Source organism: Amblyraja radiata, chromosome 32 (assembly GCF_010909765.2).
Source record: "Amblyraja radiata isolate CabotCenter1 chromosome 32, sAmbRad1.1.pri, whole genome shotgun sequence".
Taxonomy (NCBI): Eukaryota; Metazoa; Chordata; class Chondrichthyes; order Rajiformes; family Rajidae; genus Amblyraja; species Amblyraja radiata.
Window position 1 is genome coordinate 12,138,390 of NC_045987.1, and position 24,884 is coordinate 12,163,273.

Genomic DNA, 24,884 nt, shown 5'->3' on the forward strand with positions numbered 1-24,884 from the left:
TAGAGACATGGAGGCATATTGCTGTGCAGCACGGGAACAGCCCTTTCAACCCAGCTTGTCCACATGGCTAAGTTAGCATTTTGGGCCAGTGTTTGCCTGCATTTGGCCCAGAGCCATCTAAACCCTTCCTACCCATACATCTGTCCAAATGTTTTTTTTAATCTATAATTGTATCCAGTTCTCCAGCTTCTTCTGTCAGCTCATGACAGATACGGACAAACTTCTGAGTGAAAACGTTACTGCTGAGATCCCTCTTGAATCTCTCCTCGAGATTTAGGTCAAAGGTTTCAAAGGTCTTTTATTGTCACGTGTACCAATTAAGATGCAGTGATATTCGTATTACCATACAGCCATACTAAAACAAAAAGCAACAAGACACACAACTACATAAAAGTTAACATAAACATCCACCACACTGGATTCCCCACATTCCGCACTGTGATGAAGGCAATAAATTCTAATCTCCCGCGGTCCGGGGCAGTTGAACCATCCATGGGGGCGATCGGAGTTCCCGCAGTCGGCGGTCGAAGCTCCCGCGTCGGGGAGGTCGAAGCCCCCCGCGGCATGGAGCTCCCGAAGTCGGTCTCTAACCAGGGACCACGAGCTCCGCGATGTTAAAGTCCGCAGGCTCCCGCTGTCGGAGCTCAGAGGTCGATCCCCGACAGGGATCGCCCGCTCCACCATGGTGAGCCCGGCAGGCTTCCCGAAGTCGGTCTCCAGCAAAGGCCGCCAACTCCTCGATGTTAGGCCGCAGTGCGGACGGAGATGCGATACGGAAAAACAACGGTAAGAGATTAAAAAAAAGTTTCCCCCAACCCCCCCCCCCCCCAACCATTTAAAACCAGCTAAAGAACACTAAAACATACATTTAACACAAACTATAAAACACCAGAGAAGGAAGGGACAGACAGACTGTCGGCGAGGCAGCCATTGCTGGCCATTGTTCCCTCTATCCTGCAGAAAAGACTCTGAAGATTCACTTTATTCATGCCCCTCATGTTCTTGTCATGGTTACCCCTTAGCCTCCTACGCACCAGGGAGTAAAGTTCCAGCCTATCCATCGTCACTGAATATTTTATGCTTTATTTCTCAACTTATTACTGATTAAAGTTTTAAAAAATCAAAATACTTTGAATTTAAAAAGGCCAGCTTCAACTGATGATGTCACAATGGCTCGGCTAGCAGTGATCAGCTTCACTGAAGATTTCATCCTATATTTCACGTTATTTGTAATTAAAGCTTTAAAAATGCCAACTTTCACAAGATTTTTACTGTTAAAATAATTCCTGCCAGCTTCCAACACACTTCGATCCAATGCTGCAGCACAGGAACACGCTGAACTTTTCACCTCACAGGAGGGGAGGGCGAATTGCTATTGCAACACGCAGGGCAATTGGGGGCTACGGGTATGGAACGGGTGCGTTGGGGGAGCAGCTGCACTTGGTCTAGTATATTACTAAAACTCTCATCTTGTTTGTTTGTGATTCTGTCTGTCTGCCTGTAAGTGTGTGCGTGTGTGTGTGTGTGTGTGTGTGTGTGTGAGTCATGCCCTGAATTACGGCAAAACGGTACATGATAACGCTACAATTGTGGGACCATCTTACTCACCGTTGTCCTGTGGTGTGGTGTATCAAGTTTTGTTCAGATCGATGGCATATTTTAAAAGTTATTCACTTTTGAACCTTTCAAAATCCAGTTTGAGAAAAATTAGTTCAAGTTGCAGTGGAAGTTAGCAGTTATGACGTCACAATGGGACCTTACTTACATAAACTGCCGACTTAACTTTTCACTGTACAATGTTGCAAATCACAGGACACTGAGTCCTGGCAGCAAGTGCAATTGGATTTTTAAAGTGAAAAGTCAATTTTATAAAGTTTAAAAAGGGGGAGGGTGAAGAGGTGGGGGAGGGAGTGCTGGGGAATAAGGGGAAATGAGCCACCCCTGCTCAGTTGGGGGCAATGGTTGAGTGGTGGAATATTACGTTTGGGGAACGGGTTGCGATGGGGAACGGGTGAGTGGTGGAATATTTACCTTGGGGAACTGTTTGCATTGGGGGACCAGGCCTCCCGTGGGGGCTATGGGTGAGTGGTGGAATATTGCGTTGGGGGAACGGGTTGCGCTGGGGGACCAGGCCTCCCGTGTGACAGGGACCCAACGGGTCACAATTGGTCCAGTTACTGTTAAATCTAATGTCTGTTCCTTCAGGGCAGCAACTGATCACAATGTGGACAATACAACTGCCATCCTGAGAGAGTGGCTGACCAGCGTCCAGAGGTTATACCACTACGTAGAGTGGAGGCCGATGGAGGAGCCAAGGTATGTCCCCTCATCTGCTGTCCGCCCTGCGTCCTGCTGGGAGCTGGTGTTAGTGGCAGTGGTGCACTGTGTTAGGGTGGGAGCTGCTGACATCCACACTGTTGCATCCTTTGATTCCCAGAACATTGGTCAGGATTCCTTCCCTGAGCTGATCCTTAGCGGGGATAGGAGAGGGGTTGATCAAAGACAATTGTGGCAGCACAGTTGTGCAGCTGGCAAAGCTGCTGCTTCACGGTGCCAGAGACCTGGGTTCGATCCTGACTTTGGGTGCTGTCTGAGTGGAGGTTTCACACTCTCCCTGTGACTGCCTGGGATTCCTCCGGGTACTCCAGTTTCCTCCCACATCCCATAGACATGTGTGGAGGTTTGTCGGTTAATTGTGTGGAACTCAGCTGGCTGGACAGAAGACCGCTTTGAACTGACTTCCAACTGGACTGCATGGAGCAGCTATAAGATAGACACAAAGTACTGGAGTAACTCAGTGGGTTAGGTAGCACGGTGGCACAGCGGTAGAGTTGCTGCCTTAGAGTGAATGCAGTGCCGGAGACCCGGGTTCGATCCCGACTACGGGTGCTGTCTGTACGGAGTCTGTACGTTCTCCCCGTGACCTGCGTGGGTTTCCTCCGAGATCTTCGGTTTCCTCCCACACTCCAAAGACGTGCAGGTATGTGGATTAATTGGCTTGGTAAATGTAAAAATTGTCCCTAGTTGGTATAGGATAGTGTTAATGTGCGGGGATCGCTGGTCGGCGCGGACCCGGTGGGCCAAAAGGGCCTGTTTCCGCGCTGTATCTCTAAACTAAACTAAACTAATCTCTGGAGTAAAAGGATAGGTGACATTTCGTGACGGGACCCTTCTTCAGACATTGTTTCTAAATGGAGCAACTGGTGGACTGGAGTCATAGAGTCACGCAGCACAGAAACCGGCTCTATGGCCCAACTAGTCTGTGCTGCCCAAGATGTCTCTGAAAGCGAGTTCCATTGGCTGAGTTTGGTCCATTTCCCTTTAAATCTTTCTCTGCTGAAGAACCATTGATATTTGATCTGGGTGTTCGAGCACTCATATCTTCAAATGCATTATTAATGTACTTGGGTAGAGGTCTGACAGGCGAGCAATTTAGTTTTAACATCTTCCAGCATTGATGGGAGAGATGTTGGGTACAATTTCCATCCTGTCCTCTCCCACCCACCCAAAGCCTAATTTCCTCCGGGCGCAGCCCAGGTTAGTAAAGCACCATCATGCAGCTGGGTGGCTTGGTATTCTAGTTGAGGATGGGAAATGATTCACACCCACGTCAGTCCACTTTATAGTAAGCTGTGCATGCTATCCCTGGGGGAGCCCTGAGGTCTCTGTACTGAGGGAGTGACTGGTTGGTCAACCTATGGAGTACCTTCAGCAACAGACTAGTTCCACCAAGACGCAGTACAGAACGCCACAGGAGATCCTTTTTCCCTGTATCTATGAAAAGGTACAACTCCTCCCCCTTCTGTCGTGGGATAGACTGACCCCCCCCCCCCCCCCCCCCCCCCAATCTTTGCTCATCCCCAATCCTTTCCACTCGTCACTTTAGTTCCATGTTTCACGTATCTTGTGCTTCATGACAGCTGGCAGACCAATTTCCCTCCTGGGATAAATAAAGTTCTATCGTATCGCATCGTGTAGAGTTTGCATGTGACCATGTGAGGTTCCTCCGGGTGCTCTGGTTTCCTCCTGCATCTCAACGACCTGCAGGTTTGTCGGTTAATTGGCCTGTGTAAATTTCCCTGGAGTGCATACAAAAGTGGGATAACAGAAGTAGCATGAACTGGTGACCAGTGGTCGGCCTGGACTCGGTGGGCCGAAGGGCCTGTTTTTATGCTGTATCTTTCAATCAATCAAAAGAGTTGTGAGCAGCACGAGAGGGGCAGATCGAAGTCTTGCACATCTGCAAATTATATTACTGCTGCTGGCAGCTATTGTGTGCTCCTCTGGTGCAGAACGTTGAACGAATTTGTAATGGAGACCATATGTTTTTGGAGCGAGGTTCTGTTGCAAGGGGTAGCCCGGGGCTATCTTTTCTGTTTCTTGCCCGAAATATCTCTTTCCTGTCTGCTTGCCTCCATCAGCCACGAGTTTAATCCCTCCTGTGATCAGGAGCCAGAATGACCCTGCCCTGGTGGCTGGAGTATAGTCTGACTCCATCTACACTTCAGTAGCCTTGGGAAAGCAGCCAACTTAACCAAGGACCATTCGCATCCCGACCCTTCCCTCTCCTCCCCTCACCCATCAGGCACGACACAACAGATGAAAGCACATTACCATCATATGCAGGAACAGCTTCTTCCCTGCTATTATTGGTCCACTGAATGGTCCTCCCATCAGCTAGGGTGTAGTCCTGATCTCATATATAGTATGATTTGATTTGGCTGAATCCCACACAAACAATAGCTTTTCACTGCATCTCGATACACATTGAATAATAAACCAATACCAATCACAATGAAGCATGTTATGGTTAATTTGACTGCTTCATGCGAGGCACTCTATTGCATTAGAACACATTACAAAACTGCAGAGGGTTGGAAATCTGAACTAAAAAAACAGTGACTGCTGGAAACACTCATCAGGTTAGGCAGCATCTGTGGAAAGTGGAGCTCTGACCGGAAACGTTAACTTAATCGTTTGTCTGTTTGTGTGTGTAATTGAGTGTAAACTGGATGGGTTCGACAGGGCACTGGCAATCCAACCCACCAGAGCAAGAAGGTAGACATGCACCCCGGCATTTCTATCTGCGATTGCTTCCCCAGTCATAAAGTCATCTTGTTGTGGGCAGTGTTGGCCTCGGACCGCTCGAACATTCGGGACTTTAAGCCATTGGTGGGTATTCTCTGAGCTCTGGCATTCCCATCCACGTCCTCTCCACATCCTTCCCCCTCGCTCCTCACACCCTAACTCTTTGCCCCGTCTATTTTGTCAATCTCAAAACAAGAGTCAAGACAAGTCAAGAGTGATTTATTGTCATATATCCCAGATAGAACAATGAAATTCTTACTTGCTGCAGCACAACAGAATATGCAAACATAGTATGATATGACAAACGAGAGAGAAAAGAAAAGCTCTGTGTGTATTAGAAACATAGAAACATAGAAAATAGGTGCAGGAGTAGGCCATTCGGCCCTTCGAGCCTGCACCGCCATTCAATATGATCATGGCTAATCATCCAACTCCTGTACCTGCCTTTTCTCCATACCCCCTGATCCCTTTAGCCACAGTGGCCACATCTAACTCCCTCTTAAATATAGCCAATGAACTGGCCTCAACTACCTTCTGTGGCAGATTATTCCATAGATTCACCACTCTCTGTATATATATATACACACACATACTCAAAGAACAAAAAAACAGTGCAACAATAATAAAAATAATAGACTATTGTAGTTCAGAGTCTATTTGAGGTTGTAGTGTTTATAGCCTGATGGCTGTAGGGAAGAAGCTGTTCCTGAACCTGGACGTTACCGTTTTCAGGCTCCTGGACCTTCTTCCCGATGGCAGTGGTGAAATGATTGTGAGGCCGGTGTGGGTCTCTGATGATGTAGGCTGCCTTTTTTGAGGCAATGACTCCGATAAATCCCTTTGATGGTAGGGAGGTCAGAGCACGTGATGGACTGGACAGTGTTCACAAATTTTTGCAGTCTTTTCTGCTCCCGGACGTTCAAGTTGCCGAACCAAACAATGAGGCAACCAGTCAATATGCTCTCTGCTGTATACCTGTGGAAGCTCAAGAGAATCCTCTTTGACATACAGAATCTCCGTAATCTTCTCAGGAAGTAGAGGCACTGATGTGCTTTCCTTCTAATTGCATCAGTGTGCTGGGTCCAGGAACGATCATCGTAAATAGGAATTTGAAGTTTTTGACTCTCTCCACCGAAAAGATATAACAATGTGTGCATTCCCGGAAAGTCCCTATCAGTTTTACCTTGGCTGTCCGTGTATAATGCAAAGGATTTCCCTGTTTAATTTCACCATCAGTCTCCAGCTTTCCCCGTGCTTATTGCCAGTAACTCTGCATTACCTCACACCTCCTCCCAAACTACCGCTGCAGAACCTCAGATTAGTTCTCCAGCTGCCCCTGCTGCTTGCTGTAACCTCACACTTACTCTAGCTCCCCCTGTACTATCCCAAGAGAGCGTGGAATTAAACCTTTGTATAAGAAAGAACTGCAGATGCTGGAAAATCGAAGGTACACAAAAAATGCTGGAGAAACTCAGCGGGTGCAGCAGCATCTATGGAGCGAAGGAGATAGGCAACGTTTCGGGACGAAACGTTGCCTATCTCCTTCGCTCCATAGATGCTGCTGCACCCGCTGAGTTTCTCCAGCATTTCTGTGTACCGTGGAATTAAACCTCAGTGATTTGATTGTCCCCTTGAATTAAGTTGAATCAGTTAGTTCCCTTTCCTATGCATCGTTCAACTCTCTCACCAGCCTTCCTACGTAATCACAGATGTGTTCGCTATTTAACCCATCATGCTATCAGCCAATTGCCTCTTCCAGGAACATTTACATTCCCAGTTGAAAAGGGGGACACTCCTGGGAATAGTCCTCTTCTCGCTGCTAAATTCTGTTTGTTTTTTTTTCTCGATCAAATCGCACAGTTGACTGGACTGTCTTTAACACCAGCATCAACTTGCAATGTTTGCTCTTCAACACGGTGATCATGTTGATGATTTATAGTTATCATATTCACTCTCTGAGGCGCTAATGGAATTTAGATTGCATCACTTATTGCATTACTGTATATTTGACTGTAGTCCTTGCAAAAATAAACATTTCACTGTATCTCTGAACAGTGACGACAAATTAACTAACTAACTAACTAACTAAACTCTGGTGACGTGCCTGTTGCAATGGGAGCTCATCGTTTTCTCTGTGTTCCCATAAGTTCGAGTTTGGTCAGTTTCAGAAAGCTGGCAATCTGTGGACTTGGGGGAGAACATAGAATGGTACAGCACAGGAAAAGGCCCTTCCGCCCGCAATGTTCATGCCGAACATGTTGCTTTTAAGCTATCTCCTTCGTTTGTACACGATCCGCATCCCCCCAGTTGTTGCATATCCATGTACCTATCCAAAAGTCTCTTAAACGCCACTACCATATCTGCCTCCACCACCACCACCACCCCAGGCAGTGCATTCCAAGCACCCACCATCATCTGTGTAAAACAAACTTGCCCTCCATATCACCTTTAAGCTTTGCCCCTCTCAAGTTAAAGCTATGGCCTCTAGTATTTGACATTTCTTCCCTGGGGGTAAAGGTTCATTGTCAACCCTACCTATATCTGTCCTAATTTTATATATTTTAATCAGGTCTCCCCTCAGCCTCCGATGTTGCGGAGAAAACTATCCCACTTTGCAGGTAGGGTGAATGCGCAGAGTCTTTTGCCCAGGATAGGAGAATTAAGAACTAGAGAGAAAAGGTTTAAGGTGAGAGGCGAAAGATTTAACAGGGTACACAAAAATGCTGGAGAAACCCAGTGGGTGCAGCAGCATCTATGGAGCAAAGGAAATAGGCAACGTTTCGGGCCAAAACCTGAAGGGTTTCGGCCCTAAACGTTACCTATTTCCTTCGCTCCATAGATGCTGCTGCACCCGCTGAATTTCTCCAGCATTTTTGTGCACCTTCGATTTTCCAGCATCTGCAGTTCCTTCTTAAAGATTTAACAGAGACCTGAGGGGCAGCTTCTTCATACAGAGGGTGGTGGGTGCATGGAACGAGTTGCCAGAGGAAGTAGTTGAGTGGGGCCAGTGTAGAGCGTGGCCCTGGGACTGGGATCTCTCTCATTCACCCTGGTTCCTGCGATGCAAGATGATTACTGACGATGATCTGAATCTTCTTCTCTCTTGCTCTTGGTTTTTCTATCTCCAAAAGCTCGCATTCCTGCCTCAGAGTTTGATTCTTAGCCCATCTGCTGGGCTTGTAATGGGAGATAGGATGTGTAGATCTCTGGCAGCTCACGGGTGCAGCGTTACTGGGAAGCACCTGCGCCGCTGATATTCCCACAGCTACACATTTTTATTCACACGTCACATGCTGGCCACGGCACCTGGAGATGTGGACTTGGGGATTCATATGGATGGAGGGTGTCCTAATGGTGAGTGTTTCATTGACCTTCTGATCAAATAGTTACCAATAGGGACTGCAAAAATGCTTCCGATGTTAATGTTTACTTTTGCTGTAGATAATCCAAACACTGTGGTTTACATTAAAGACATTCTCCAGGACAATAGCTTTCAGCTGCTAGAAACTTTCCCGTGTTGCATGTATCTCTGCCATTTGGCTTATATGATCAATGGCATAGACTGGATAGACTCAGCTTGTACTCGCTAGAATGTAGAAGATTGAGAGGGGATCTTATAGAAACGTACAAAATTCTTAAGGGGTTGGACAGGCTAGATGCAGGAAGATTGTTCCCGATGTTGGGGAAGTCCAGGACAAGGGGTCACAGTTTAAGGATAAAGGGGAAATCCTTTAGGACCGAGATGAGAAAAACATTTTTCACACAGAGAGTGGTGAATCTATGGAACTCTCTGCCACAGAAGGTAGTTGAGGCCAGTTCATTGGCTATATTTAAGAGGGAGTTAGATGGGGCCCTTGTGGCTAAAGGGATCAGGGGGTATGGAGAGAAGGCAGGTACAGGATACTGAGTTGGATGATCAGCCATGATCATATCGAATGGCGGTGCATGCTGGAAGGGCCAAATGGCCTACTCCTGCACCTATTTTCTATGTTTCTATCCCTCTCAGTGTAGCTGCAATTCCTATTCCATCTTTCCCTCTGCTGATTCACTCGTTGCCCCCTATTTGCTGTGTTTTTCTCTACCTCTCTCCCGTCCCCTCCATCAATTCTCATTTATTTTCATCTTTTTATGTCTCCTTTCCACCTCCGTCTCCTCTCCCCCCGTCTTGTCTCATGTCCTGTTCCCCACTGCGCTTTTTAATAACTAACAATCATGCAGCTTTGAATGACATAAATCTCTGATAAGCTGCATGCCAATGTTCGCACATCCGGATAGTTCACCGACTGGCTCGTGGGGTGACGTTTCCTATTCTCCTGTTTCTGTGCTCCCACTCACACACCTGGTTCCTGCACTCCCCTCCACACAATGGCACCCCAGTTCCACGCTCCTTTTCACACACAGGCGACACATCCCAGCACCATCTTTCACACACTCGGGGCCCCAGTTCCTGCACTCAATCTCACATGCAGGGGCCGTCCCACACCAAGGCCCTGGTTCCTGCTCCCCCTTTCACACACTCGGGGGTCCCAGTTCCTGAGCTCCCTTTAACACAGATTTAAAGGGGATGTGGGAACTAGTACAACAACCCACCACAGCCCCATTCCCTGCTCCATCTTTAAACTCACCAGGGCCCCATCTTCCATTGTTCTTTTAACCTCAGCGGGTTTGCAGGAAATGTCATTGGAGTTCTGTATGACATGAATTAAAAAGTGAATTATAAGTGTGTTGGAGTATTAACTGGTGTACCATCCTGTGCTGTTGGCCATCAAAGCCATGCTGTATTTCAAGAGGCAGTGGATACTCAGTTCTGGACTTTGTGCAGAGTTGAATCCAATAGATTTTTGTACTTAGTGGGATTGAAGGAAGACAGGAATCTGTAACTGAGGTAGAAGGTCAGCCATCATTTTATTGAATGGTGAATCAGGTTCCAATGTTTGAATGCCAAAATGGTGCAGGTGCTGGAAATCTGAGATAAATATAGAATAGTACTCAGCAAGCCAGGCAGCATCCGTGGAGAGAGGAACAGATTTAACAGAAACAAAACTATTCAGGATGATGTCAGATTTGGCAGGGAATCTTCAGCTGATGTTGTTCCTCTGTATCTATTGCCCTTGGCCTTCCTGGTGGGGTTTGTAAAGCAATTGCCCACAGAGTCCTATTGAGGTGTTGCAGCGCATTTTGTAGATGATAGTACATGGTGCAATGGTGATGGAGGGAAATAATAGTGGATGGAAAGCCAACAAAGAGGGTGTCTCTGTCATAGAAGGACTTCCAGGAGACAGAGCTTGCCTCATTAACCGTAACAACCAGCTCATTGCTTCCTGTCTTTAACGCTGCATTTCCTCTGCTGCAGATCCTACCCGAACGAAATGGGCCCCAAGCACTGGACCCGAACCAGGTTTGAATACATCATGAAGCTGAAGCAAGCTGCCCTCAAATCTGCCAGGAAACAGTGGGCTGATTACATCCTGGTGAGCATGGATTCTGCCACTTCCCTCTCTGGGGCACTGGGGGTTTCCCAACAAGTGGCATGATGGCACAGCTGTAGAGTTGCTGCCTTACAGCACCAGGTACCTGGGGTCGATCCTGAATGCTGGTGCTGTCTGCATAAAGGTTGTACGTTCTCCCCGTGACCACGTGGGTTTTCTCCGGGTGCTCCGGTTTCCTCCCACACTCCAAAGACGTGCAGGTTTGTAGGTTCATTGGCTTGGCATAAATGTGTACATGTAAAATTGCCCCTAGTATGGGTAGTGTTAATGTGCGGGGATTGCTGGTCGGTGCGGACTCAGTGGGACGAAGGGCCTCTGCTGTACCTCTAAACTAACCTGTAGGTGCTTCACTCAGATCATCCAGCCTCAGAGATTGACCTGCAGTGGACACACAAGACCTGTGGACATGAAGGCCAAGCTCTAAGTCATTCACTGAAACATTCACAGAAAGGCAGAGCACTTAACATCCACAAAGGTCCTCCATCATTGTACAAGACCCCCCTCTGTCAATAATGGCCCCTGGTGAAACTCTGGAAAACATGGACCATTTGCCACATTCAGGAGCAACCTCACTGACGAAATTCACATTCACCTTCAGTGTGCAGCACAGCCTTTAGGGGCTGTCCCACTTGGGCCACCTAATCCGTGAGTTCTTGCGAGTTTGCCCTCGACCCATACTCGCAGCATGGTCGACGTGAGGTCGTAGGAGGTCTTTGTAACTCTCCTTCATGCTCGAGAGTGGTCTCCGCGTACTCGAGGCCTCAGTTAGGTCGCGGCGTATTGTTCAACATGTTGAAAAATGCCCGCGAGTAAAAAAAGGCTGCCATGGAAAAAATCGAAACTTTTTTTACTCGTAGGTTTAGTCATTGTAGGTCGGCATGTTAGTCGTCGGTAATCAAGGGTAGTCGAAGGTAGTCGTAGATAGTCTTCATCATAGTCGAATGGAGGTCGAAGGAGATCGAAGTAGGTCGTCTTCACTCTCAAATATTCAGTGTCCAATTTTCCCAAAGTTAGTCGTAGCTTGTTGTAGCTAGTCTTAAACATAGTCGAAGGAGGTCTTCATCATGACATTTTTGCAAACTCTCCTAAACTCTTCTAAACTTGCCGATTAGGTCGCCCAAGTGGGACAGCCCCTTTTGGCTTCTCCCAATATAGAACTGGCCAAGGCGATCTGTTGCTGATGGTGAATTTATGGACATAAGCTGGAACAAGTCTCCTGTAGCTAAGACCATCAGATTCCGTACTGTACTTGTGGGGCCGAGATGCTGTCCTCTCGCAAGTGTACATGAACAGGGCTACATGAAAGATGGTTGCCTCTTTCAGGACACATCTAAATGGTGTAAATCGGCATGTATCAAGGGTCCCGACCTGAAACATCACCCATCTTTTTTCTCCAAAGGTGTTGTCTGACCCGCTGAGTTACTCCAGCACTTTGTGTCTATCTTTGGTATAAACCTGCATCTGCAGTTCTTTTTTTCTACATCTTGTGGTCTATTGGCGGATGACGGATGGCCTTCTGCTGATAATTCTCTCTCACTGTCTATATGTTGATCAGATTTTTGTAAATCTGATGGCGTTATAGTTGATTGTGATTGGCAAGTTCCCTCAGGCTCAGGCAATGTTATGTTTGTTTCGCCCCAGTATTAAGTTCCGAGTGACTAAAATTTGCAATAATCCCTCCCAACCAACCCCACCCCATGCACTGACCACACTCGTTCCCTGCACACTTCGTCACTAATAACTCCGCGGTAGTGGTTTAAACATCGGAACATTTGCAGACATGAGCCTCAGTAACTTTTTCCATTCAGTAATTTTTCCCATTGTAAATGTTCTTTCTTTAGCCCAGCTCTCCTGTGCTTTGGAACAGTAAACACAGGGCGTTAGTCTATGCCATTCTGGCCTAGATTATGGATCACGTGAAAGCAGAGCTTTGCTCAACATCTAATAGCCTTGTCCCACGGTACGAGTTCATTCCAAGAGCTCTCCCGAGTGTAAAAAAAATCAAACTCGTGGTAAGCACGGAGAATGAACGTAGCGGGTTCGTCGGAGCTCGGGGACGTCTCTTAGCGCTAACGGCAGGTACTCAGGAAGACTCGCTAAGGGCAGGTAAGCACGGGAAGACTCGTGAAGATTTTTCAACATGGTGAAAAATGTCCACGAGAGCCCCGAGTACCGACGAGTGGCCATTACCGTAAATCTCCGAGTTCGAATAAGGCTGCCGCACCTAACCTTGGATGGGGCAAAGAAGGAAAAAATGTTAATCGCTGGACATAGCCCGGGCAAAGATCTCACAATCTGCGCTGCGGTGAGAGACTGGTAGAGAGAGAATCATTACTCATGGACAGAAGGACAAGGATAACCCTGAGGCATCGGAGGGGCACCTCCCCCAGGCATCAGTCTTTCCTCCAGTACTTGTGCATGGTCGCCCCTCGGGCATCCCAGTCAACCTGTCACGCCCCGGAGACCTGCCTCACGGGAGATGATGGAGGGCGCCGGTTAGCTCAGTAAAGATCAGCAAAGTGTCCAGGACTTGACCAGGTTCAAGGATTTACTGACCTCGACGGGCAGAATTGACGAGATAAACACACAAGGGGGAAGAGAATAAAAGATCAATGCTGACGGTCACATTTAGAGATGGGCTTCTGTGGACACTGGCCGAGGCAGTACTCTGCTTCTATCCCACCTTAAGGGCCTGTCCCACTTCACGACCTAATTCACGACCTTTTTTACCCGTGGGCATTTTTCATCAGGCTAGAAAAACGCCCCGACCTACTTGATGCCACGAGTACCTACAACTAGCATCGCGACCCACGACCGACCTACGACCTCCTACGACCATGCTGCGAGTATGAGTCAAGGGAAAACTCTGCAGAGGTCGTGAATTAGGTTGTGAAAGTGGGACAGGCCCTTTAGATGTTTAAGGTGAGAGGAGCAATGTTTAAAGGAGACTGGGGCAAGTTGTTTTTACGCAGTGGTGCCAGGAAAACACTGCCAGGGGTGGTGGTGTAGTAGACATGACTGGGGCATTTAATTCAATTCAATTCAATTCAATTCAACTTTAATGTCATTGCACAAATACAAGTATGGGTACAACGAAATGCAGTTTAGCGTCAGTCCGTAGTAATAGTGCAATATAGAAATAAAAATACAGAATAAGCAAACAATGTGGACGGAGAGACTGGAGAAATCTATCGGCGGGACTCCGAGTTCAGCAATGTGATAGTGTTGTTGTAGAAGCTGTTCCTCATCCTACTAGTACGAGACCTGAGGCTCCTGTACTGCCTCCCTGATGGGAGGAGGGCAAACAGTCCATGGTTGGGGTGGGAGGGGTCTTTGATGATCTTCCCGGCCCGTCTCAGACACCGTTTTCGGTGGAGGGCATCCATGGCAGGGAGCGGGGCACCGATGATGTACTGAGCGGTTTTCACCACTCGTTGTAGTGCCTTCCTGTCAGCTACGGTGCAACTGCTGTACCATACCGTGAAGCAGGTGGTCAGGATGCTCTCGATGGTACAGCGGTAAAAGTTGGTCAGGATCTGGGGGGACAGGTGGGCTTTCTTGAGCCTCCTCAGGAAGTAAAGGCGCTGCTGTGCCTTTTTGATCAGCTTGGAGGTGTTGAGGGACCAGGACAGATCCTCCGAGATGTGTACCCCGAGGAATTTGTAGTTGGAGACGCGCTCCACCTCAGTCCCGTTTATATGGATGTGGGTATGTCTGCCCCCTCTGATCTTCCTGAAGTCAACAATAATTTCCTTCGTCTTCTTGGAGTTGAGGACGAGGTTATTGTTGGCACACCAGGTTGTCAGGTGCTGGACCTCATCCCTGTAGGCTGACTCGTCGTTGTCACTGATCAGTCCTACCACCGTGGTGTCGTCGGCAAATTTAATGATGGCGTTGGAGCCATTCTTAGGGATGCAGTCATGGGTGAAGAGGGAGTAGAGGAGAGGGCTGAGCACACAGTGTTATAGTGGAGGAGGTGAGGTTGTTGACCCTAACAGACTGTGGTCTGTTGGTGAGGAAATCCAGTGTCCAGTTGCAGAGGGAGGTGGAGATGCCAAGTCCGCTGAGTTTGGTGATCAAGCTGGCGGGGATGACAGTGTTAAAGGCGGAGCTGAAATCAATGAACAGCATCCTGATGTAGGAGTTGTTGTTGTCCAGGTGGGTCAGGGCAGAGTGTAGGGCCGCCGATATGGCGTCCTCTGTAGACCTGTTGGTCTGGTAGGCAAACTGATGGGGGTCCAGTGTGGGGGGGAGGCTGGCTTTGAGGTGAGCCAAGATCAGCCGCTCAAAGCACTTTGCGATGACAGGGGTGAGTGCCACTGGGCGGAAATCGTTGAGACTCCCTGTGGCTGATTGTTTGGGCACTGGCACGATGGTTGATGTCTTGAGGCAAGTGGGGACGACACTCTGGGCCAGTGACAGATTGAAAATGTCGGTGAAGACTGGGGATAGTTGTCCAGCACATGCCCTGAGCACCCGGCCAGGGATGCCATTGGGGCCGGCAGCTTTGTGCTCATTCACCTTGCTCAGTGCATCTTGTACAGCAGAGGTGGAGAGACTGAGGGGTTGTTCATTCGGGGGTGGAGCAACTTTGATGGCTGGAGTTTTGTTGTCCCGGTCAAAGCGAGCATAGAAATGGTTTAGCTCGTCAGGAAGGGAGGCGTTGTCTGGGGGGGGGGGGTGTTACCTTTCTGGTAATCGGCAATGGATTTGATTCCTTGCCACATGCGCCTGGGGTCGGAGTTGTTTTGGAAATGCCCCTCAATCCGCCGTTTGTGATTGAGTTTAGCATTCCTAATTCCCTTTTTCAGATTTAAAAAGCTTTTCGATAGGGAATGGAGGAATATGGATCATGTGCAGGCAGAGGAGATTAGTTTAACTTGGCACCATGTTCGGCACGGACGTTGTGGGCCGAAGGGCCCATTCCTGTGCTGTACCATTCTGTGTTCTATGACAGGATGAGTTTGGTGGAGCTCTGGACCAGCTGTTACATGTGTTAAATAAATCAGTGGTGATTCACACAGGCACTGGAGAGGTTGACGAGAGCTGTTCAGCTCCCATGAGTAATGTAAAACGGAGCTGAAGTGGGTTTGCTATCTGTGTAGGAAGGAACTGCAGATGCTGGTTTAAATCGAAGAGAGACACAAAATGCTGGAGTAACTCAGCGGGACAGGCAGCATCTGTGGAGAGAAGGAATGGGTGACGTTTTCGGGCCGAGACCATTCTGCAGACTGAAGAAGGGTGTCGACCTGAAACATCACCCATTCCTTCTCTCCAGAGATGCTGCCTGTCCCGCTGAGCTACTCCAGCATTTTGTTCCAGTCTGGGTTCCTCACCCACCTGCATGTTTTGACCGTGTGATGTCCTGAGTGTTGTGGAGCTATCTGGTACATTCAGTCCTCGGATTCTTCTTTGCTTCCTTTGCCAACGCGCATGGAAAAACGAGGAGCTCTCTCCTTGCCAAATGTCAACTGCTCTTAACGCAGCCAGAGCAACACACATCTGCCCAAGAGCAGCCTCCAGCTAACAGCGCAGATCTGCAGCTGCATGCCAGCTGGTATATAAGCTCACCTCTGGCAGGGAGTGTTGGTAGGAGTGAAGGAGGTGAACCGATTGCCAAATAAACCCTGCTGCTGTTGGTGTGATGGCAACAGGCATTCGCCTGGGCCTTCTGGAGTCTGTCACTTGCAATCTGTTGTTGGAAAAGTCGCTGGAAAAAACATGAAATTAAAAATTCATTTTGATGAGATGCCAGCAACAAATGTTTGCCTTTCTCTGAGAAATGGCGTGTCCTGGAGAGTTTTAATTGCAGCCGTATTATTGACAGTATGTTGCACATCATCTAGAAAGAGGTCCCTCAGTTAATACCCCATAGAGGGTGGGCAATGATGTGAGAGTTAGTAGGGTGGTTGATCTTGTTGGCAGCTGATGAAATGGACAGAACCAAAATATCGTCCAGTCTAAAACACTAAACCCAGTCCTCTGATGCACTAACATTTTAGTGGGGAGATAATCACAGTTAAACAACATGGAACCAGGCCTTTTGGTCCACCTCGTCCATGCCGATCAAGATGCCCGTTTGCTCGCATTTAGCCCATATCCCTCGAAACCTTTCCTATCTGTGTACATGCCCAAGTGACATTTATATTGTGCTTGCCTCTACAACTTCCTCTGACAGTTCGCTTCAAATACCCACCATCCTCTGAGTGAATCGGAATGAATGAATTAAATATATTTCAATTGAATTTAAATGTCCCTAAGTTTCCTGCCCTGTGCAGCACGCATTTGATGTTGGCAAGTTGTCAATCCCATCAGATGTTGGTCGGGACAGAGCTTTGTGTTCACAGGTTCTACGAGTAGAATTAGGCCATTCGGCCCATCGAGTCTACTCTGCCATTCAATCATGGCTGATCTCTGCCTCCTAATCCTGTTTTCCAGCATTCTCCCCATAACCCTTGTCACCCATTCTAATTGAGAATTTGTCTACAAATATCCACTGACTTGGCCTCCTACAGCCCTCAGTGGCAATGAGTTACACAGATTAACAACACTCTGACTAAAGAAGTTCCTCCTCACCTCCTTTCTAAAAGAGTGCCGCCTAGACTCTCCCACCAGTGGAAACATCCTTTCCGCATGAACTCTGATCTATCTCTATCTAAGCCTTTGATTATTCTGTAAGTCTCAATGAGGTCCCAACCTCCCTCCTTCCCCTCTCAACAAAACAGGCACAAAAATCTCCAAACCCTCTCTCACCCAATGCAACAGTGAGTAGAATCTATCAACCACCTCCCTCCCAATTCACCAGGACTAAAATCTAGTCTTACTGCCGTGTACTTCCCAGTGCTTCTGCAAGTTCCAGCTCTTTGTGTTCTAAGTCTCCAGTCTCTGCCATGTTTGCTTTGACTTAATGACCATTTTACTTTCAGTACGTGGACACAGATAATATTCTGACTGACAACCAAACACTCAACTTGCTGATGGCAGAGAACAAGACCGTGATCGCCCCACTACTGATGTCGCAGGCAGCTTACTCCAACTTCTGGTGTGGGATCACTCCTCAGGTAATGAACTGCTTCTGCAGATCCTGCTTGTTGAAATGATAGGGCGTCACAGTGGCGCAGCAGTAGAGTTGATTAGTATGGGTGTCAGACGTTAGGGGAGAAGGCAGGAGAATGGGGTTAAGAGGGAGAGATAGATCAGCCATGATTGAATGGCAGAGTAGACTTGATGGGCCGAATGACTTATTTCTACTCCTATTCCTTATGACCTTTTGACTTGCTGCCTCACAGCATAAGAGTCTTGGGTACGATCCTGACTACGGGTGCTGTCTGTACAGAGCCTGTACCTTCTCCCTGTGACTGCATGGGTTTTTGTTTTAGTTTAGTTTAGAGATACTGTACAGCAAGGAAACAGGCCCTTCGGCCCACCGAGCCTGCACCGACCAGCGATCCCAGCACATTAACACTACACACACACACACGGGACAATTTTGGTTACATTTATACCAAGCCAGTTAACCTACAAACCTGTACGTCTTTGGAGTGTGGGAGGAAACCGACAATCTCGGAGAAAACCCACGCAGGTCATGGGGTGAACGAACAAACTCGGTACAGACAAGCATCCGTAGTCAGGATCGAATCCGGGTCTCTGGCGCTGTAAGGCAGTAGCTCTACCGCTGCGCCACCGTGCCGCTGGTTTTCTCCGGGCGTTCTGGTTTCCTCCCACATTCCAAAGACGTGCAGTTTTGTAGGTTAATAGTCCCCAGTGAGTAGGATGCAAAAATGGGATAACATAGAACTAGTGTTATTCACGTAATCTGAAATGCTCAACAAATCTATCATTGAACGGCACAGACTCGGTTGGCCAATGGGCCTGTTCCCACGCTGGATCTCTCTAACTAAGGTTAATTGGCCATTGTAAAATGGCCCCTTGTGTGTAGGGGAATGGGAAAATCTGAGGGGAATTGACAAAAATATGGAGAGAATAAAATTGGATTAGATTAGAGCATAAAGTGCTGGAGTAACTCAGCGGGTCAGGCAGCATCTCTGTATCAGGAATGTTTCAGGTCGAGACTCATCTTCAGACTGAAGGGGTCGAAGGCTCCAGAACCAACACAATTAGAGACAATTTACCTACAGAGTTCAATTAACCTACAAACCCGTATGTGTTTGGGATATGGGAGGAAACCGGAGCACCCAGAGGACCCCCAACATGGTCACGGGGAGAACATGCAAACTCCACACAGACAGCACCTGAAGTCTGGAACGAACCCCAGTCTGTGACTCTGTGAGGACGTGGCTCTACTGGTTGCACCTCTGTGGCGTCCTCTTGTATGAAGATGAAATGAGCAGGGAAAGCAGGAGCGGGGTATCAGGGGTTATGGGGAGAAGGCAGGAGAACGGGGTTACGAGGGAAAGATAGATCAGCCGTAGATCATGGCGGCATGGTGGAGTAGCGGTAGAGCTGCTGCCTTACAGCGCTTTCAGTGCCATAGACGCAGGTTCGATCCTGACTACAGGTGCTGCCTGTACGGAGTTTCTACGTTCTCCCCGTGACTGCGTGGGTTTTCTCCAAGATCTTCGGTTTCCTCCCGCACTCCAAAGATATTCAGGTTTGTAGGTCACCAATTGGCTTGGTATAAATATAAATTATCCTCAGTGTGTGTAGGATAGTATTAATGTCGGTGTGGACTCGGTGGGCCAAAGGGCCTGTTTCCGCATTGTATCTCCAAACTAAACACTAAACTAAAAAAAAAGGTATGATTGATTGGTGGAGTAGACTTGATGGGCCAAAGGGCCTAATTCTGCTCCTACTACGTATGAACGTATGAAAGTGAGTGGTGAATGGCACTGGACTGTAATGTATCTTTGCTTTGTTTGGTGCAGGGGTATTACCGCCGGACAGCAGAGTACTTCCCCACGCGACACCGCCAGAGATTAGGCTGCTTTGCCGTGCCCATGGTGCACTCCACCGTCCTGATCGACCTGCGCAAGGAGGCGACACAGGGCCTGGCCTTCTACCCCCCGCACCCGGACTTCTCCTGGGCCTTCGACGACATCATCGTGTTTGCGTTTTCCTGTCGTGCCTCAGGTAGCTGGCGCGAGCGCGGGCAGGAGGTCACGGGCTGAAGAACCACCGGCAGAGTTACCTTCACTGCTCTAATGCACGGAACTACTTTCTCTGCCAAGACCAAACGTCTCGGTCTTTCAAAGAGCGTGTAAACCATGCTGTGGGTCAGGGTTGGCTGATATTCCACCCGCACCTCTCCCTGGTCTCATATTGCTATTTTCAGTCCTTTTGACTTAGGGTCCGTTCCGACACTCAGTCATTGAGCATTTTTAAGATGGGGACTTTTGTGGGTTTTTCAGATACTGCGGGATGATGGAACGTCGGGTGGGCCAGGATAGTACGGCTGAGCACCAACCTGTCCCTTTAGCCAGAGGGTAGTTAATCTGTGGAACTCATTGCCACAGAGGGCTGTGGAGGCCGTCAGGGGATATTTTTTAAGGCAGAGAGAGACAAATTCTTGATTAGAAGGGGTGTCGAGAGTTAAGGGGAAAGGCAGGCCAATGGGATTAGGAGGCAGAGATCAGACATGATTGAATGGCGGAGTAGACTCGATGGGCTGAATGGCCTAATTCTGCTTATAACCTGTGAACTTGTGAAGAACTCAGAGATACAGTAAGACTCTCAAGCCTACCCTGCCATGTACTAAGACATTGGTTAATTGAATGGCTTAGGTTTGTAAAGTCTCTTGTTATTATCTTGTTCTCAATGTCAGTGGCATTGGATCAAGTGAATGGGTTGGTGCTGGGCCTTGGGTAACTTGAGGTGGATTGGCTAAAGGTTGGAGACTTTAAATCATGAGGGGGAATAGATAGTGTGAATTCACAGAGCCTTTTTTCCCCAGAGTGAAGGAATCAAGAACTCGAGTGTGAGGGGAGAAAGATTTAATAGGAACTTGAGGGGCAACTCTTTTCCACAGAGGGAGGTTGATATATGGAATGAGCTGCCAGAGGAAATAGTCGAGGCAGGTACAATAACAAAATGTAAAAAGTATTTGGACAGGTTGCATGGATAGGCAAGGTTTAGATGAATATGGGGCAAATACAGGCAAGTGGGACTTGGCGAGGGCCAACGAGCCTGTTCTGCACTGTATGTGAAGTGTTCCAGGCAGTGATGGCTGGATGATGAGGCTAAACAAGCTGCCATGTCTGATCAGCTTCCCTGCTGTTTTTGTTTACAGAGGTCCAGATGTATGTGTGCAATAAAGAGCAATATGGTTTCATCAACATTCCTGGCAAGCCCCAGAGCACACTGGAAGATGACAACCAGAACTTCATCCATCTTATATTGGACGCAATGAGTAAGAGCATCTTTGAGCGTAAATTTAGTTTTGACTCATCATTGATGTTTACGTTTAGGTTTATTATTGGCAGGTAAAGTGAAGAGAAAAATACCAGAGTGCAGAAGATAGTTTCTCAACATGGTAGCATAACAGTACCAGAGAACATGTTGCATGAATGCAAATGAGGTAGGTTAGAAGATTAGGACTGCTCCTTAGCTTATTGAAGGGCAGTTAACAGAGAGAATAAGTTGTTCCTGAGTCTGGTGGCACATACTTTCAATCTTCTGTATTTTCTTCCATGCAACTGTAGAGACCATATTATTGTACGGTTGTGAGGCATGGACTCTCACTCGAGCGCTGTCCAAGTCTCTCGATGGTACCTACACCCGAATGCTCAGGAAAGTTTAAAATGTCAGTTGGAGGGACCACATCACCAACGCCCTGCTCTATGGGGAGAATCCGCCTCTGACCGAGAAGATCAGGTGGAGAAGGATGAGGCTCGCTGGTCACTGCCACCACCACCCAGAGACGCCAGCAAACAAGGTCGTGCTGTGAGAACCCGCCCATGGAAGACGTGACCCGGAAACGCCGATCAAGACGATGCTGAGGACGTTGATGGAAGACGTGTGTAGAGACCAAAGAGGAACTTGCCAACTACATGGAGGACAGAGATGTGTGGTGCGTCCGTCACCCTGCCCGTCGTAAACCAGCGTCGCTAATGTTTTCAACAATGATGATGATGTATTTGAAGAAGGAATGGCCGGCATGGGAAAGGTCCTTGATTAAGTTGACTGCTTTCCCAAGATAGCGCGAAGTGTAGATGAGGTCAATGGGTGGTTTGTGTGATGGACTGGGCTACATCCACAACTGTCTGCAACTTCTTCTGGTCTTGAGCAGAGCTATATCCAAACCAAGCTGCGATGCAACCCGATAGTATGCTTCATATGCTGCATCTGTAGAAGTTGGTAAGAGGCGTTGGAGAATTCCCAAAGCTCGTAGGTTTAGTCGTAGTAGGTCGGCATGTTAGTCGTAGGTAGTCGAGGGTAGTCGAAGGTAGTCGTAGATAGTCTTCATCATAGTCTAAGGGAGGTCGAAGAAAGGTCGAAGGAGATCGAAGGAGGTCGTCTTCACTCTCCACTATTCAGTGTCCAATTTTCCTGAAGTTAGTCGTAGCTAGTCTTCAACATAGTCGAAGGAGGTCTTCAATGTGTCATTTAAAAGAAACCTCTTCTAAACTCGTCAATTAGGTCGCCCAAGTGGGACAGCCCCTTTAGGGTGTTTTTTCTTTTAGTTGTGGCTTCAATGTGGTTGCTCCAGGACAAGTTGTTGGTGATATTGTGGAATAAGTGGGACAGGGAAACAAAAATCATCGTGGACAACAAAAAGACTCTGAGCTCCGCTCATGATTTCTTGAACATGGGGTGAATATGGGCAACTAGTTAAGTCATTTGCACAAGTACATTGAGGTACAGGTACAACAAAAATCGTGCTTGCATCAGTATCACAGGCACATAGACTCGGACAACACACAAAAACACACACAGATAAATGACCCATAAATTCTGCATGACAGTGAAGAGAAAAAGTCTGTGAAAAAAACAAGACATTACAAAACCACAATAAGAAAACAAGTCCACGGTATTGCAAGAGGTAGCCCGTAGTTGCCAAGGTAGGAATAAGGTTGTGCAAGTTGGTTCAAGAACTCCACGGTGGTGCAGCGGTAGAGTTGCTGCCTTACAGTGCTTGCAGTGGCGTAGACCCGGGTTCGATCCCGACTACGGGTGCAGTCTGTATGAGTTTGTACGTTCTTCCAGTGACCGCGTGGGTTATCGCCGAGATCTTCGGTTCCCTCCCACACTCCAAAGACGAACAGGAATGTAGGTGATTATATACAGGTAATTTGCCTGGTGTAAATTGTCCCGAGTGTATGTAGGATGGTGTTAATCTGCTGGGATCGCTGGTCGGAGCGGACATGGTGGGCTGAAGAGCCGTTTCTGTGCTGTATCTCTAAACTAAACTAAACTAAACTTAAGAACTAAACTGATGGTGCAGCTGTATCTCAACCTGGTGATGTGGACCTTCAAGCTTCTGTACCTCCTGCCCAATTCTAGCAGTGAGAGAGGGCATGGCGCAAATGATAGCGATTCCTGATGTTTGATACCGCCTATTTGAGCCAGTGCCTCATGTAAATATTTGCCTTCAATGGTGGGGAGGGTTGTGGCAGGTCGAGGTCACCACCCTCTGCAGAGAGGAGCATGATGTTGCCTTGCTAATTAAACCAATGCATAAAGACCTTTGAAGCGGTGCCAGGTTTTTAATTAACCCTCGAGGACAAAATAGTTGTGGTTTATGCATTAACTAACAGTTCATAAATGTCCACAGTGTAAGGGAAAGATAGCACTGCAAGACACGGGAAGGAAATGTTGGCCAAACTTTACTGCCTTTCATTAAGCGAGTGCAAAAATAGCAGGGAAGAGAGTTAAGACCCAAACAGGGCTAAACACAGCACCTGATGGAATGTGTCTTCAGTTCAACACTTGTCTGTACTCAATGGGGGTAGACACAAAGTGCGAAAGTTACTCAGCAGGTCAGGCAGCATCTCTGGAGGACCTGCATAGGTGACGTTTCGGGACGCAACCCATCTTCAGATCCTCCGCGGCACCTTCCCTGAGCTCCTCTCCCCCTCTCGAGCCTCCTCAGAGCATGGGTCTGACTCCATCCCTAACCACTTTGTTGGATTTTCACCATTTCCCCCCCTCCCACGACCTTCCCTGGTCCAATGCAGTATGGTCAGTCCTCAGCAGAGGACTCCGCAGCCCTAGAACAGAAAACAAACTTTCAAAAGTTCCTGTGGACATGTGGATCTGAAGCTGCACCTTTGTACCCTTGCGCCCACACCTCAACGAGTTCTGAGCCTGTTGTAATATCGCACACTTTTTTCCATCGTCCCCCTTAACGAGGGTAGAGCTGTTTCAGCCAGATTGTGTCTCTACTTGGGTAGGATGGGGATAAAACCCACACAAATGCATTGTTGTGTGCAGAAATAGAGGGTAGGCAGTCAGAAGCTATTTTCCAGGATGGAAATATCAAATACTAGAGAGCATTGTGTTAAGATAACTGGGGATGTGCAGGGCAAGTTTTTCCTCGGAGAGTGGCGGGCGCTTGGAACTTGCTGGCAGTGGTGGTGGGGGAGGCAGATACGATAGTGGCTGTTGGATGGGCACAAGGATACGCAGAGAATGGCGGAACATGGATTATATCTAGGCAGGGCAGAGTTGGTTTGGGCACTGTGTTTGGCATGGATATTGTGGGCCGAAGGGCCTGTTGTGTGTTGTACTATTCTATCTTCTATGTACAGACACAATGCAAATCATCCTTGCAGCAGCAACATGGCAGATAGACTCGGACACACACATAAACACATGATATATATAAATCACACTTGAATTCTACAAGACAGTGAAGAGAAAAGGCTAGTGCTTAGCGCCATACACAATTGGGGATTAGTTGGGCAATCCGCACACTTACACTTCAGCCTCAGGGGCCACCCTGGCAGCACGTCACCTGGGGGTGTTTGTGTTGAGGGTAAGGCCAAGCGCTGGGATCATTCTCCTGTCCCCAAACACAGGAGGGGGAGCGGGAAGGAAACTACGCCAACTGTCTTCGGTGCAGCAAGCTGGGTTGTGATTGATTGGAAGATACAGTATGGAAACAGGCCCTTCGGCCCACCAAGTCCACGCCAACCGTCAATCACCTGTTCACTCTAGTTCTATGTTAAGCCACTTTTGCATCCACTCCCCACACACAGTGTGTTTGGAATAGATCGGGTTGTTGCACAGAGTTTCTTGCCCAGATTCGGGGAATCGAGAAGCAGAGGGCATAGGTTTAAGTTGGGGGGGGGGGAGATTTAATAAGAATCTGAGGGGTAATATTTTCACGCAAAGCATGGTGGGTGTATG

At 48.0% G+C, this 24,884-nt stretch overlaps 1 protein-coding gene across 3 annotated transcripts in view; it reads left to right on the forward strand.

Moving 5' to 3' along the window:
• LOC116990927 (procollagen galactosyltransferase 1-like) overlaps nt 1-24,884 on the forward strand; it is a 61,091-nt gene that overhangs the window by 5,525 nt on the left and 30,682 nt on the right. For 2 of the 3 annotated variants that reach the window (XM_033049090.1, XM_033049089.1), the window contains exons 2-6: nt 2,206-2,316; nt 10,442-10,559; nt 17,504-17,638; nt 19,463-19,667; nt 20,824-20,943. In XM_033049090.1, coding sequence (XP_032904981.1) covers nt 2,206-2,316; nt 10,442-10,559; nt 17,504-17,638; nt 19,463-19,667; nt 20,824-20,943 — 689 coding nt within the window. The remainder of the gene's footprint in view (nt 1-2,205; nt 2,317-10,441; nt 10,560-17,503; nt 17,639-19,462; nt 19,668-20,823; nt 20,944-24,884) is intronic. The other variant, XM_033049091.1, reaches the window with a different exon arrangement.